General features: G+C 48.3%; 1 protein-coding gene across 1 annotated transcript in view; it reads right to left on the minus strand.

Moving 5' to 3' along the window:
• Positions 1-14,339, minus strand: part of TPH2 (tryptophan hydroxylase 2) — a 104,887-nt gene that overhangs the window by 88,462 nt on the left and 2,086 nt on the right. The window contains exons 2-5 of the mRNA XM_006759735.2: positions 13,641-13,793; positions 10,744-10,927; positions 10,533-10,633; positions 3,560-3,627 (exon numbers count right to left, since the gene is read on the minus strand). Coding sequence (XP_006759798.1) covers positions 3,560-3,627; positions 10,533-10,633; positions 10,744-10,927; positions 13,641-13,793 — 506 coding nt within the window. The remainder of the gene's footprint in view (positions 1-3,559; positions 3,628-10,532; positions 10,634-10,743; positions 10,928-13,640; positions 13,794-14,339) is intronic.

A 14,339-nucleotide genomic window follows, 5' to 3' on the forward strand; every position in this document is an offset into this window, starting at 1 on the left:
TAGCATTTTAAAATCAGATTAAGAATGGCATATCATAGAAAAAGAATCACTAATAAGAAGAATCATCCAAGTCTCCTCAAACTTTACTAAAACATATTAAGTGGAGTAAATTCTGTGATCTCAATATCCCACAAGGTCCAACTCATAAAAGACAGTGTTATACATGGATTATGATATATTCTGAGGGGAAGCCAATGTGCCTTGCTCTCTCTGCCCAAGTCTATGACAGGGAAATGATGGGCTCCCATCCTTAAGTAGGGACATGGCATCTGAAAATATGGCGATCTTAATATTTGCAGCTTCACACACACACACACACACACACACACACACACACACACACGGAACGTAACTGCTCGCTATGAAATCTCTCCACAAAGAAGGATGTCGGTCAGCACAAAATGCATCGGTAGACACAACAGTCTTCAAGTGGGAAACCGAAGGAGCTTTATTCCCAGGATTACTTCCAGGGACACTTGAACTACAGTATTTGTTAAGGTGGCAGCAAGAACAATGGTATTAACACAGCTAAAGAATTAAACAATAGGTCAACTGCTCGCTATGAAATCTCTCCACAAAGAAGGATGTCGGTCAGCACAAAATGCATCGGTAGACACAACAGTCTTCAAGTGGGAAACCGAAGGAGCTTTATTCCCAGGATTACTTCCAGGGACACTTGAACTACAGTATTTGTTAAGGTGGCAGCAAGAACAATGGTATTAACACAGCTAAAGAATTAAACAATAGGTCACCTGGAAACTGAAGACAGTCTGTGGACAAGGGAAAGGGGAGGATGTAATAATAACTGACAGTTATGATCACAAATCACGCGCTAGGCACTGTGCAAAGCACAGCCATGGGTTCTCTTTCATAGTCCCTACACCAGCCCCGCGAGATGGGTTCTATTGTTAGACACTCTTCCCCGATGAAGAAACTGGGGCGCGGTGATGTTGATCACCCCAGGAGGAAGCAGTGGAGTCAGGACTCAAGCCCCAGATAGTCTGGCTCCGATGGCCCAGTTTTCCATCATGTTATTCCGGGCACTCAGCCTGAGTCAGCACTGTCCAGGGGAGAGGGTGGAAATGGTCTTGGATCCCAAACTCTCTTAAATATCCTCTGCTTTGACTGTGTCGCCAAAATAGCCTTCAGGTTATCATCTGGCCTCTCTGGTGTCATGACAACAGGGAGCGGGCGTGAGTCCTTAGGGAGTAGTTTCTCCCTGTGACATGATGACTTGCCAATGTCCTGCCTACCTCAGCCTCCTGAACCTTCAGTTATGGAGAATCAGGCCCTGGACCCTGAGTACAGCCCCACTTTGTAAGCTGGGGCCAGACCCTGGAACACTGCAGCTCCCTGCGGCCCCGGCCAGCCCACCTTTGTATAAAATCTCCACCATTTCCAGCCTCCAATTTGACTTGTGTTTCCAATACACACCACATCTCCGTGTCCCTCTTGTGCTAAGGGAAAATGGCAAAGGCAAACTGTGAATACTTTGAGAGCTTCACCCTCCATCATTTCTACTATGTGCCCGTTTCCTCTCCTCTCTATATAAACATTTTCCTTTAACACCAAAGGACTCCCCATAACAATGCTTCTTAAAACGGGTTGACTCATATATATCAATTCTATTAGTGTCATCACAATACCAGCTTGCCTTTGTCCAGCGTGAGCTCTGTCAAGAAGAAATAAATGACATTTGAGCTAGCTCCTTGATTGCTATGCTAACAAAATCCTTTCTATACCACCATATATATAATATACTGCATATGAAATACATTTGTATCTATCTTTTATCTAAAGGAAAAGGCTCTGCCAAGTCCTGAGCTTTGACTGTGTCCCCTCAGGTCTCAAAGGCATGTCCTGCCCACCCCTTTCTAAGGACCCACCTCTGCAGGCATGGCCTGGTTCCACAGGCAGGGTCTGTGAACCTAGGGGAGTTCATCTTTTTACTTTTTTAAAATATTTTTGTATTGATTTCAGAGAGGAAGGGGGAGGGAGAGATAGAAACATCGATGATGAAGAGAATCATTGATCGACTGCCTCCTGCACACCCCACACTGGGGATTGAGCCTGAAATCTGGACATGTGCCCTGACTGGTAATCGAACCTGGTGACCTCCTGGTTCACAGGTCAATGCTCAACCACTGAGCCATGCCACTGGGCGGGGACTCATCTTAACACTCATGACCACTGATCAGGGCCTGATGTGAAAAAGTGAGCACGGCCATCAGAGTGCTGTCTTGGCAACCTGACGGGGAAACACTGGAAGTCAAGGTTAGAGAGAGACAGCGCTGAGGGCTTAAGGGGACAGGAGGTTGGGCTTGGACCTGGACAAGCCATCAGCACACTGACATTGTGAGGGGGTAGAAGGTCACAGTAGTTAAAAAAGGGTCAAGGAGCTGCGTGGAACAGAAGAGATGAAAATGGAGAAGACACATGTAGAAAAGCATGTGCCAAGAAGTCCTGGTTTTCAGGATTAAAAACATACTAGAGGAAGAATAAAGGATGCATGGGGTTTGGTAGGAGGAAAGGAAGAGCACCAGAGCATCCGGGAAAGTTAGAAATGAGCAAATGTCTGGCCCAATCAGAAGTGTGGCATGAAATCCTCCCATTTTTGCCTTAAGTGCCTATGTGTCACATTCCTTAAAAAGAAAGAAAGGAAGGAGGGCAGGAAGGAGGGAGGGAGGGAGGGAAGGAAACCTTGTAATGTCCTAACTTCTCACCAAGGACAAACTTGCCCCACAGGACAATTGAGTTTCTCACCTAGTCTCAACTAGAATAAGAAAGAATCTTTCCTGCCAAGTAGGATTTATATTTTGTCCTGATGACAGATTTATGTAGCTGATCACATACCAGACAAAGTAAAACCAGCACCATGATGGGCTACAAGTTTTATTGATGTGACCAGAATACATAGAGGCCTACCGTATACTCCATTTTTCTAGACACGGCCTGCAGTCAACACACTACATCATCGCCTGTCGCAGTACCCTGTCACAGCCATCTAATACCATGCACAATGCACGGTCCTCACCCCAATCCTTAGGTTCTTTCATTTCCTTCCCACCCTCAACCAGGATTGGGTCTGAAACTCTCCAATTTCCAGGAAGTTTCCCTTTCCACACAAAGCAAACACATCTCTTTTCATTTCGGCTGCTCACATGAGCCCTTTCGCCATTCTTGCTGAATACCCTACTTTCATTGGGGATGCTAGACATTGAGGGAGGTTACGGAAAACTCAAATCAAAAGCAAAATGAATACACAGTTTCTGGGCCCTGCAGAGTGGACAAAAGCGGCTCCTTCGTGGAGCTGTGAACACAATGGTGAAAATGTAGCACTTGGCATGAGGCCCAAAGGTCTCATTCTTTCACAGCTGTACCCAGATGTCAAACATCAGTGTTGGTATTTAATGCCCACAGAGTTGGAGAGTGTTTAAAAATGGTTCCTATCTGCCTTGGGAAAAGTCAAAGCGAAGAGAAGGTGGGTCTGTTTAACACAGCATGTGCTTTTCTAACCAGCCAGTGACAAGTTGCAGAAAACAGTTACATGGGTACTTACTATTTATAACTCATGGCCACATCCACAAAATACTTTCTTCTCTGTCGATAGACATTGTCCTTAAATCCCTTAAACAGAAAAAGAGATGACGTTATTTAACCGAGAGCCAAAAAGTGAGCTTCAGAAGGCCTCAGAGAAAATTGCTGTGGTGTTGACTGACTACTCAATTCAAATGTAAATGTGTATCCTTGTATGACATCTTTAAGACACAGGCAGAAGCAAACTGTGCTCACACAGTAAAACCTCATTAAACCGGGACTGTACTAATTTGGGATGTGCGGGAATTCAGGCTAAAGTTTACCTTTCCACCAAGTAGGCAGAATGGCTTAGTTAAGCAAATTGATGCTGTGGACTATATCTTTTAGTTTTCATTTGCATGTAATTGATCTTCATCATAAATTAATATTATCCTTTCCGTTAAAACAGGTCCCTTTAACCTGATTATTTAGTAAGTTAATCTAAATTTAATTTCTTTGTGTAAGTGATCAATAAGTGTTCATTTATTTAAAACTCATTCATTCACAATAATTATCAAATCCCCAAATTAGTATGAATTAAAGAGGTTTTGCTGTGTCTTATGAGTAAGGCCACACGATGCAAAACCAATTTTAAGGGATTCATGCACAGGACAGTGAGTCAGCTCCATTCCACCCTGAGTCCTCATGACTTTTATTCTTTTTATTCTTGAAAAAACTTCAAGACTTTTATTCATTGTCATAACACCTGGGAAATTAAACATCCTGTCTGTCATTCTTCAGTCAAGTGGAATCCTTCTGAGAGGACTTCTTGTTTTACTCGAAAATCTCTCTTCTTGTCAATAGGCTTTCCATTTCCTTTCCCTTCAGAGGGTGTTTCTTCCAAGTGCTGGGAGCTCAGAAGGAATTATTTCAATTTAACTTTCTATTGATGCAGCCCCAAAAGATAAACAGGAAGCAGTGGCCACGCTGAGAAGGGAGGCCAGGCAAGAGAACAGGCCACTAAGATCAGGGTCTGAGAGGGGAGCTGCCACAGGCCCACACTGCCCACATGGCCCACATGGCCCACACAGGCTCACACAGGCACACACGGCCCAACCTGGCCCCCACAGGCCCACACAGGCCCATAGAGGCCCACACAGGCCCACACAGGCCTACACAGGCCTACACGGCCCACACAGGCCCACACAGGCCCACAGAGGCCCACACAGGCCCACACGGCCCACACGGCCCACCTGGCCCCCACAGGCCCACACAGGCCCACACAGGCCCACAAAGGCCCACATGGCCCACACAGGCCCACACAGGCCCACGCAGGCCCACACAGGCCCACATGGCCCACAGAGGCCCATGCAGGCCCACACGGCCCACATGGCCCACACGGCCCACGCAGGCCCACACAGGCCCACGCAGGCCCACACAGGCCCACATGGCCCACAGAGGCCCATGCAGGCCCACACGGCCCACATGGCCCACACGGCCCACGCAGGCCCACACAGGCCCACGCAGGCCCACACAGGCCCACATGGCCCACAGAGGCCCATGCAGGCCCACACGGCCCACATGGCCCACACGGCCCACGCAGGCCCACACAGGCCCACGCAGGCCCACACAGGCCCACATGGCCCACAGAGGCCCATGCAGGCCCACACGGCCCACATGGCCCACACGGCCCACGCAGGCCCACACAGGCCCACGCAGGCCCACACAGGCCCACATGGCCCACAGAGGCCCATGCAGGCCCACACGGCCCACATGGCCCACACGGCCCACGCAGGCCCACACAGGCCCACGCAGGCCCACACAGGCCCACATGGCCCACAGAGGCCCATGCAGGCCCACACGGCCCACATGGCCCACACGGCCCACGCAGGCCCACACAGGCCCACGCAGGCCCACACAGGCCCACATGGCCCACAGAGGCCCATGCAGGCCCACACGGCCCACATGGCCCACACGGCCCACGCAGGCCCACACAGGCCCACGCAGGCCCACACAGGCCCACATGGCCCACAGAGGCCCATGCAGGCCCACACGGCCCACATGGCCCACACGGCCCACGCAGGCCCACACAGGCCCACGCAGGCCCACACAGGCCCACATGGCCCACAGAGGCCCATGCAGGCCCACACGGCCCACATGGCCCACACGGCCCACGCAGGCCCACACAGGCCCACGCAGGCCCACACAGGCCCACATGGCCCACAGAGGCCCATGCAGGCCCACACGGCCCACATGGCCCACACGGCCCACGCAGGCCCACACAGGCCCACGCAGGCCCACACAGGCCCACATGGCCCACAGAGGCCCATGCAGGCCCACACGGCCCACATGGCCCACACGGCCCACGCAGGCCCACACAGGCCCACGCAGGCCCACACAGGCCCACATGGCCCACAGAGGCCCATGCAGGCCCACACGGCCCACATGGCCCACACGGCCCACGCAGGCCCACACAGGCCCACGCAGGCCCACACAGGCCCACATGGCCCACAGAGGCCCATGCAGGCCCACACGGCCCACATGGCCCACACGGCCCACGCAGGCCCACACAGGCCCACGCAGGCCCACACAGGCCCACATGGCCCACAGAGGCCCATGCAGGCCCACACGGCCCACATGGCCCACACGGCCCACGCAGGCCCACACAGGCCCACGCAGGCCCACACAGGCCCACATGGCCCACAGAGGCCCATGCAGGCCCACACGGCCCACATGGCCCACACGGCCCACAAAGGCCCACACAGGCCCACACGGCCCATACGGCCCACACGGCCCAAACAGACTCACACAGGTGCACACAGCCCACACGGCCCACACAGTCCCACACAGCCAACATAGGCCCACACAGGCCCACAGAGGCCCACATGGCCCACACAGACCCACAGAGGCCCACACGGCCCACACAGGCTCACACAGCCCCACAGATGCCCACACGGCCCACACAGGCCCACACAGCCCAGACAGGCTCACACAGGCCCACACGGCCCACACCGGCTCACACAGGCCCACACGGCCCACACAGGCTCACACAGCCCCTCAGATGCCCACACGGCCCACACAGGCCCACACAGCCCAGACAGGCTCACACAGGCCCACACGGCCCACACCGGCTCACACAGGCCCACACGGCCCACACAGGCTCACACAGGCCCACACAGGCCCACGGCCCACATGGCCCACACGGCCCACACAGGCCCAGCCGCCCCCTGCTGCAACTTCTGCAAAGTGGGTTGTTCAACAGTAACTCAAACGCATAGGAAACCGTTGCATTCTCTCTCCTGGCTAAAGAACTGGCCTTCAAGCCAGAAACCTTCCCAGGACTCTGCTGGACAGAAGTGAACAGCTTCAATCACCAACAGCCCTTCTCTCGGGAAGCACAAGAGAGTTACTGACAGGGAGAGAGATGAGGGCCCTGAGGTCACCCAGACCCCTGCAGCCATGAAGCTTCCCGCTCTGGAAGCCAGCACTTTTTTCCTTTTGCTATGAATTGGGAGTTTTTAAACTGGGGCCGATAGGCAGGTGTGGGAAGCCTTAAAATGAGTGCATACAAAATTTCGTGACCAGAGTTACCACAGCCACAAATGGGTCTGGGACCTCAAAAGAAAACTCCTGCTGCAGAGGGGAGATGTGATCCTGCTAGATAGAGAGTGGGAGTTTCAGCACTCACTGGGAACGCCAGGCAACCTGGGATGGCGAAACCGAAGAGATCCAAGCACCTTTATTACTCAAACGAAAGCAGGCCAGGACAAAAGGAAAAGAGCCGTGTGAAAAGCACAGCATCTGTTCCCCAGTTCCTGCCAAACCGGACACCATGGTAACAGCATCATAATCTGCTGGGCTTCCTGAAGACTCTCGATTGTCTCTCCTCAGCGAACACCTGCACCTTTTCCAGGCATGCGGAGAGTGATTCACTCATCACGCCTCATTAGCCCAGGGTGGCGGCGATTACATGAACGTGTGGGCAATCCACAGCTTCCAGGACAGACTCCTGGGCCCTCAAAGTAAGCCGGATGCTGGCTACCCTGGGGATCGGAGACACGCATTCCATTACTCGGGACTGAGGCCAGGGATAAGGGTACCAGATAAAATACAGATACGGGACACGTGCAATATTTGGGGCATTCTTCTAAGAAACAATTATGTGTTGTTTACTTGAAATGAATATGTAAATGACCATCCTATATATACTTATTTGCTAAATCTGGCAACCCTAGCACCCAGAAATAGCTACTGGGCAACCCACCCTTCCTCTCTCAGTTTCAGCCAAGGGAAACTGAAGTCAGGCTGGCAGCCCGAAGTGCTCAGCTAACTGTACGCGGGCACTCAAGGAGCAATCCCACGTAAGTCAACCCTGGTGGGATTTCAGACGCACCCGGGAGCTTTAAATACTACTCAAACCCCAGGCGCATTCCCAGGAGTTCTGATTTAAGCACCCTGAAATGAGGCCCTGGATTCAGTCTGTTTTTTAATTCCCCACAGATGATTTGAATGGAAAGCTAGGCTGAGAAGCACTGAGCTAGGACCTTCGTTCTCAAACGTTAGAGCCCATGAACAAGCACCTTATGGGTGGACCTTGAACCAGTCTAGATCCTTGCTACTCAGAGTGTGGTCCCAAACCTGCGGCATAAGCCTCAAATGGGAGCTCGCTGGAAATGCTAGGAAGCTCTCTAGAATCTCGGGATCTCATCTGCATTTTGAGAAGATATTCCGGGTGACTTGTTTGTCCATTAGCGTTTGGGAGGCCCTGGCCTAGCTAGTTAACCCTTTCCGGGGCTCCTCCGTGGCTGGCTCTTACACCCCCACCCCCTTCTGAGCCATGCCAGCACGAGGGGGCCCATCTTCGTGCAATAAGCCCTCTCAGGACTGGGGTTCTTCTGAAGCACAAAAGGGCCTTGGACAACATTTCTGTTCTCGTCAAATAATAACATAAAAAACACCAACTTACCAATATCAAAGTGTGCACAATGAACATTTGGTGTGCTTATAAAAGAAAGATGTGTGGTTAAAAAAAAATGAGTGAGGTAGGAGGTTGCTAACTACTTGCAATTATTTAAAGTGGCTGTAAAGAAAATAAGAAAAGGCATCATAAGGTGGGTGTAATTAGGGATAATGGAACAAAATTAAGCACGGGACAATGTACACTGAGTATTGAATACATTTTTTCACAGCAAGGTCAGTGGTCCTGTGGTTGTTCCATCAAAAGGGCTGACCCCCCTTCTCCAGGTAAGTAATTTTCAAACTAGACTGAGGGGAGCATTTGGAGAGAGGTTACCAAGAAATCCTTTACTGCCCAGGCGTTGATCTGGATGATTTAATACAGCACTTCCATTCCTGGAATTGGGTATTTACTCGCTAAAATGCTTTCCACTTATTTTATTAACTATGCTTTTCAAATGCCCCTTTGAGGTCAATAAGAATTTTATTTCCACTTTTGCATAAGGAGTTTGAGACACGGGGTAGAGAGACTTGCCCAAGGTCATCCTGCAAGTGAACAGCTGGTGTCTGGGCAGTGATCTCACTGCTAACCTCTTACATCAAACCTCTGTGCTAATTTTGACTCCCCTGGAGGTGGGGAAGGGGAAGATGACAAATAGATGATGGCTGAAGGCGCTTTTGAGTGTTTTTTTAATGTTCAGAAGTCTTACCTGTGAATAATCCTGAAACCTTAGGCTATGATGGCAGATATGACACTCTCAGTTTCAGCCAAGGGAAACTGAAGCCAGGCTGGCAGCCCGAAGTGCTCAGCTAACTGTACGCGGGCACTCAAGGATCTATCCCACTTAAGTCAACCCTGGTGGGATTTCAGACACACCCGGGAGCGTCTGAATTCTGAGTGAATTCAACTTTTTGGGGGAAAAAAAAACGCAAATAATGCAATTGAATTAGATCTGTTTGGCCATTTGTCTGAACAATATGTTATGAATTAGCTTGAGTGGGGTCTATTATGCCAAATGGTTTGATTGAAAATGTTCCTCTTATTGAAGTCGTCATCGTTTTCTTCAAAGCAGAGCTCTCAGACTCGAGTGTGGGCTTGTTACCACCAGTTCCTGATGCAGCTGGCCCCGGGACCACACTTGAGAACCACTACCTGTAGTCCCACTATCAGATTTCCAGACTTCCTTCGCTTAAATAAGATGAATACCTATAAGCCATTGCCCTCAGACCACAAACACTCTTGTAAGCATGACCGATCTGCTTGGGTTTCGCCCTTTTATCTGCCTGTTTATAGACAAGGGACACCGGGGGAAAACATGCTTGTAACGAATGAGGACATAGCTTATTTCTCCCAGACTATTAACTGTACTTCATTCTGACCATAAAGAAGTTCCTGGTCTCTTGTGTTAAATAAAAACGAATGTAAAGGTGGCGGGGGGAGGGAATCGTGGGAAATGCTTACCTACGTATCATATTTCTTTCCAGGTGGTCATTTTTATTGGCATAGGGGAGAGATGGTGGTAAATAGATTCCGGGCGGATGCGGGAAGAGATGCGTCTTCCATCACAGCCTTATTCTAATGCCCTCTGCCTTTCCATTGAGACTGAAGTCCACTCCATTACTCTACTCCTAACTACCTCCCGTCAAGGAAAATAGCAAGGAGAATTTTATGCTCTCACTGAGCCCCATAATGCCAAGTCCTCCCTAGTTTCCCCAAAGAGTGATCAATTTCAGTTCGTCATTCTTCCAAGGGTCACCATCTGCACGTATATTTCAGGCTGTCTCATTCTACAGAAATCATCTCTCAGCTTCAGAATCTCCGCCTCTGTCCAACCCTCTGAAAAATGAATGCTTTGTGGAAATGCCATCTTTCTAACCTGCTTCCAGCCAACGCATATTTACAGGGGAGCTTTCTCATCTACAAGTCTGCTCACAGTTATGGGGAATAAATAATACATTGCTCTACAGGACAGCATTGACAGCACAGAACATGGCACAGTGCCTGGCACATGGAGGGATCTGGGAGAGCGGGTGTGGAATGGATTTTACTGGACACTTACTGGGTGGTCAGCATCAAGCTCAGAACCATACATGAGCACTCTGTGCGAGCATTTGTCTAGTTCAGAGATCTTCCGGGGGAACCAGGGCACATCCTCCAGCTCTGTTGAAAACACAGTGCAGGATCAAACATGTTAGCTCACAGATCGTGTGTTCCCCTTGGCAACGTTTGTCAGATTGCAAAATCACCCTACAAGCAAAAGCTGGCCTTGCCTTCTTCCTCTGTCCAAATGTTCTCGGGCGGATTCAGCGTCAGGATGGTAGTCTGAAATTTCAGTGACTGAATGAGCTCATTGAATTCTGTTTTGCCACACTCGAAGTCCACAAAGATCTCCACCTCGGAACTTCTCCGCCGGGATTTCCTGGACTCAATATGAACCATGTTGACACGTTTTTCCTGTGAGGATATAAGCAACGCCTCTGAATCACCTCCAGGCACAATGAAAGGAATGGCACAGCTACTCTCCTTCAACCCAGACAAGGCACCCACTGCCCACAGAGGAAGAAGAGACACCCCCCTCCCTCTTTGGTTAATGAAAACATGGAAATGTTTCCTCCAGTGTTTCTATTAATAGGAATAGAGACTGTAATCGGTTTTCCTGTCTCATTAAAAAAAGAGGGGGGGGCATAGCTGGCATGGCTCAGTGGTTGAGGGTCAACCTATGAACGGGGAGATCACAATTCGAGTCCCTGTCAGGGTTGCAGGCTCGATCCCCAGTGTGGGGCGTGCAAGAAGCAGCCAATCAATGATTCTCTCTCATCATTGATGTTTCTATCTCTCTTCCCCTCTCCGTTCCTCTCTGAAATCGATATAAAGAGGGGGACATTAATATAAAGGGCCCTATAAAATTACAAACATCGGCATTTCCCAGAGCAGTCCAGATCCCACTGATTCTTTGGGGGGTAGGAGGGGAATTAAGTTATATAATTCCCAGATTTATATTTCTATTTTCATATGCTTCCAAAAAATATGACTGAAACTCAAAACCCTGGTTTTATAGTGGTATAAAGTTTCCACTGTAATTTAAAGTTTAAAAATGAACTTTATAACGTTTAGAAATAAAATAATCTTTGAAAAAAATAAGTAAATAGTACAAGAGGCAGAAACGGGGACGGTGTTATGAAATGGCTGAAGTTTGGGAAACATGGGCCAAAGTGTAGCCCACAGTGTAGGCAACGAAAAGGAAGAAAAGCAGCCAAGTGTGGATTCCTGAAGGCCAAGAGAAACCAAACCGCAAACAAAATACCCTAAATGGGACCACTTAGTAACTGTTCTCTCAGCAACCTCCGGGCTAGCTTCATACAAGAACGTTTTGTTGAAATCACCACCCCATGATGGATTTCAGGAGTAAAAGTCTCCTTACAATAAGGTGTTTGAGTGATGGCAGCAATTTAATACTTGAACCTCAGGTTTAAATTTCCCCAGGGATGTAGACTTCCTTTCCCCTGAGTTAACTGAAGACTTAAGTTCTCCTCTCATTCTAACCCACCCCCAAAGAAGCAGGCCCCTCCCCATCACTCCGGATGGCACTCTGATTATCAGCACAATTCCTGGCATGGTCCTGGGCGGTCCCAGAATCCTCAGCACAGGAGCAGGAGAGGTGGTTTCCAGTGCCAATCACACAGCATCCTCCTCGGCATAAAGAAACTAGTCCTGCGACTAGGAAACGAAATGCCATAATTCTGTTTTGATTAACCTTTGCGCTAATGCCACATTTTCTAAACCAGCCAATGATAAAGGTGAGACTAATATGAAGTTCAAAGTTCAAGAGTCTTCACGCAGATTGTGTCCCTTTGGACTTTTAATGTCCTCTGCCTGAAGCCGAGTAGGTATTTTGTAGACAAGGGAACTGAGGTCCAGATGGGTTAAGTGGTTTAGCTAAGACCCCATGACTAGCTGATGGCCAAGTGAAAACGCAGGGTTGCTAACTTTTTCTCCAGGGTTTTCTCCACTGCACCCAGCTGTCTAATTGAATTGCCCTGCCATTGGGCACTGTATGCAGACAGCGCTGGATGATATAATTATGTGTAAAATATTCCCCCAGATTTCCATTACAACTGTTTATGGTGCCTGAGCCTTTCTCCAAGGTCAAAAGAGAACAAGGAAATATTTGCCAAATCGGGCTGCTAATTCCCCCTCTACAGTCATCAAAGAGACATTACAATAATGCCTCATATCTGTATATTTGACCAAGCATTTTCACTCATATTATTTCATCACAACAACCTTGTTAGGTAGGAAGAATTATTGCTATTTCACAAAAGAAGAAATTGAACATAGAAAGCAGCTATGATTTAGACAAGCCAGGAGAACACAGGTCTGAATCCTCTGACTGTAATTCCATCTTTTCACTGCACTAGGAGCCCCCGGCACCTCAAAGAGATCGGCACCCTATCTTATCTAAGCAGCAGCCCCCATAATGCATTTGTAAAGGAGGGTGCCTTCTGAAGAGTAGAGGAACCATCGGGTATGCCCTGGCAAGCAGGCAGTAGTTTTTCTGGATTTTTCTAACCTCATTCTCAACCAGGCTCTTTCTTCAATGTTTAAATCACCCATTTGGGCCTGGGGAAAAAAAAAAAGGCTACTGCATTTCCTTAAGCGAAAGAGAGAACTTAGATATAAGGAAAGTGACTCATCTTTTTACAAATGGCAAGTTCATGAAACAAGGAGGCTTAGGGGAATACCAAATGCCTATACTCGGGCATCTCGTTTTATGCAGTAAATGTGCTTCCAAGCCATGGGCATGATTCAAATGTCAAATCAAATCGGGCTGCAGGCTCTTAATATTTAAAGAGATCCTGGCTCTTTTTGTGTTTGCATTTCCAGGTGTGAGGCTCACATTTTTTTAATCACTAACTGCTTCACCTGGCAACAGTCTGCAGAATTACTAGTAGGCTAACTCTGAATTCATAAAACATTGTTCCCACGAATCTGCTCATTTCATTGCTTGGCAGACCAACTCCCCTTGTAGAGCCTTATGAAGTTTGTTTTCTTTGAACCTTTCAACACAGTATCCAGAAATGACTCAGTGATGTTTTGTAACAGACGACATGTTTGTAACCAGGCACACAGTCACTTTTAAAGGTATGTAGTGATAGTTTACATTCACCTGAAAGAGTTTCAGCGCTTTGACCAATCCACCAACTTCATTTTTCAAAGAGAATACAACCGCCGTCTTGCCACTTTCAGTAGCAGTTTCACTTTTGCTGCTTGCCTTGTTGCCTTTCTTATCATCATGCTTGCCAGAGTTTGCTTTATTTAGCTTTAAGAAGGTAGAAACACACACATGCACACATATTAGTTAGGATTCCAGAGTTCTCTTTCTCAGTTTTTTTTTTTTCCAGAGATTCCATTCATATGCTGGAAGCCCCAGGAATCATATAAACTCAAGAAGGTGCTATGTCAGTTCATAACTTTGGATCCTAAATGTTGGTCTAATTGGCTCTGGGAAACTATTTTCCACTGCCTTAAGACATCATCCAGTGGTTGCAATTAAAAGAGGGACCAGATTTGATCCACTTTAAGAGCAACAAACATCTGACTATCATAAAGTAAAAAAATCTCATATATGAATAATACCTGCCTTTCTAAGTTTACTTTACAGCATAAAATGTGAACTGTTAGCCTAGTTGACACATATGAAAACCATATTATTACTAAATACAACACAAAGAAGACCAAATGTATATTGTTTAAAATAATTTTAGTTTTGGTTAAATCTTAAAAACAAAGTATTCTTTTTATTCTGAAATATGTCCAGACATGCACTGTCGTTGATAACCTCACTTTCTGCAGTTAGGTCCACATG

Source organism: Myotis davidii, unplaced genomic scaffold, assembly GCF_000327345.1.
Source record: "Myotis davidii unplaced genomic scaffold, ASM32734v1 scaffold54, whole genome shotgun sequence".
In the NCBI taxonomy this organism is placed as follows: domain Eukaryota; kingdom Metazoa; phylum Chordata; class Mammalia; order Chiroptera; family Vespertilionidae; genus Myotis; species Myotis davidii.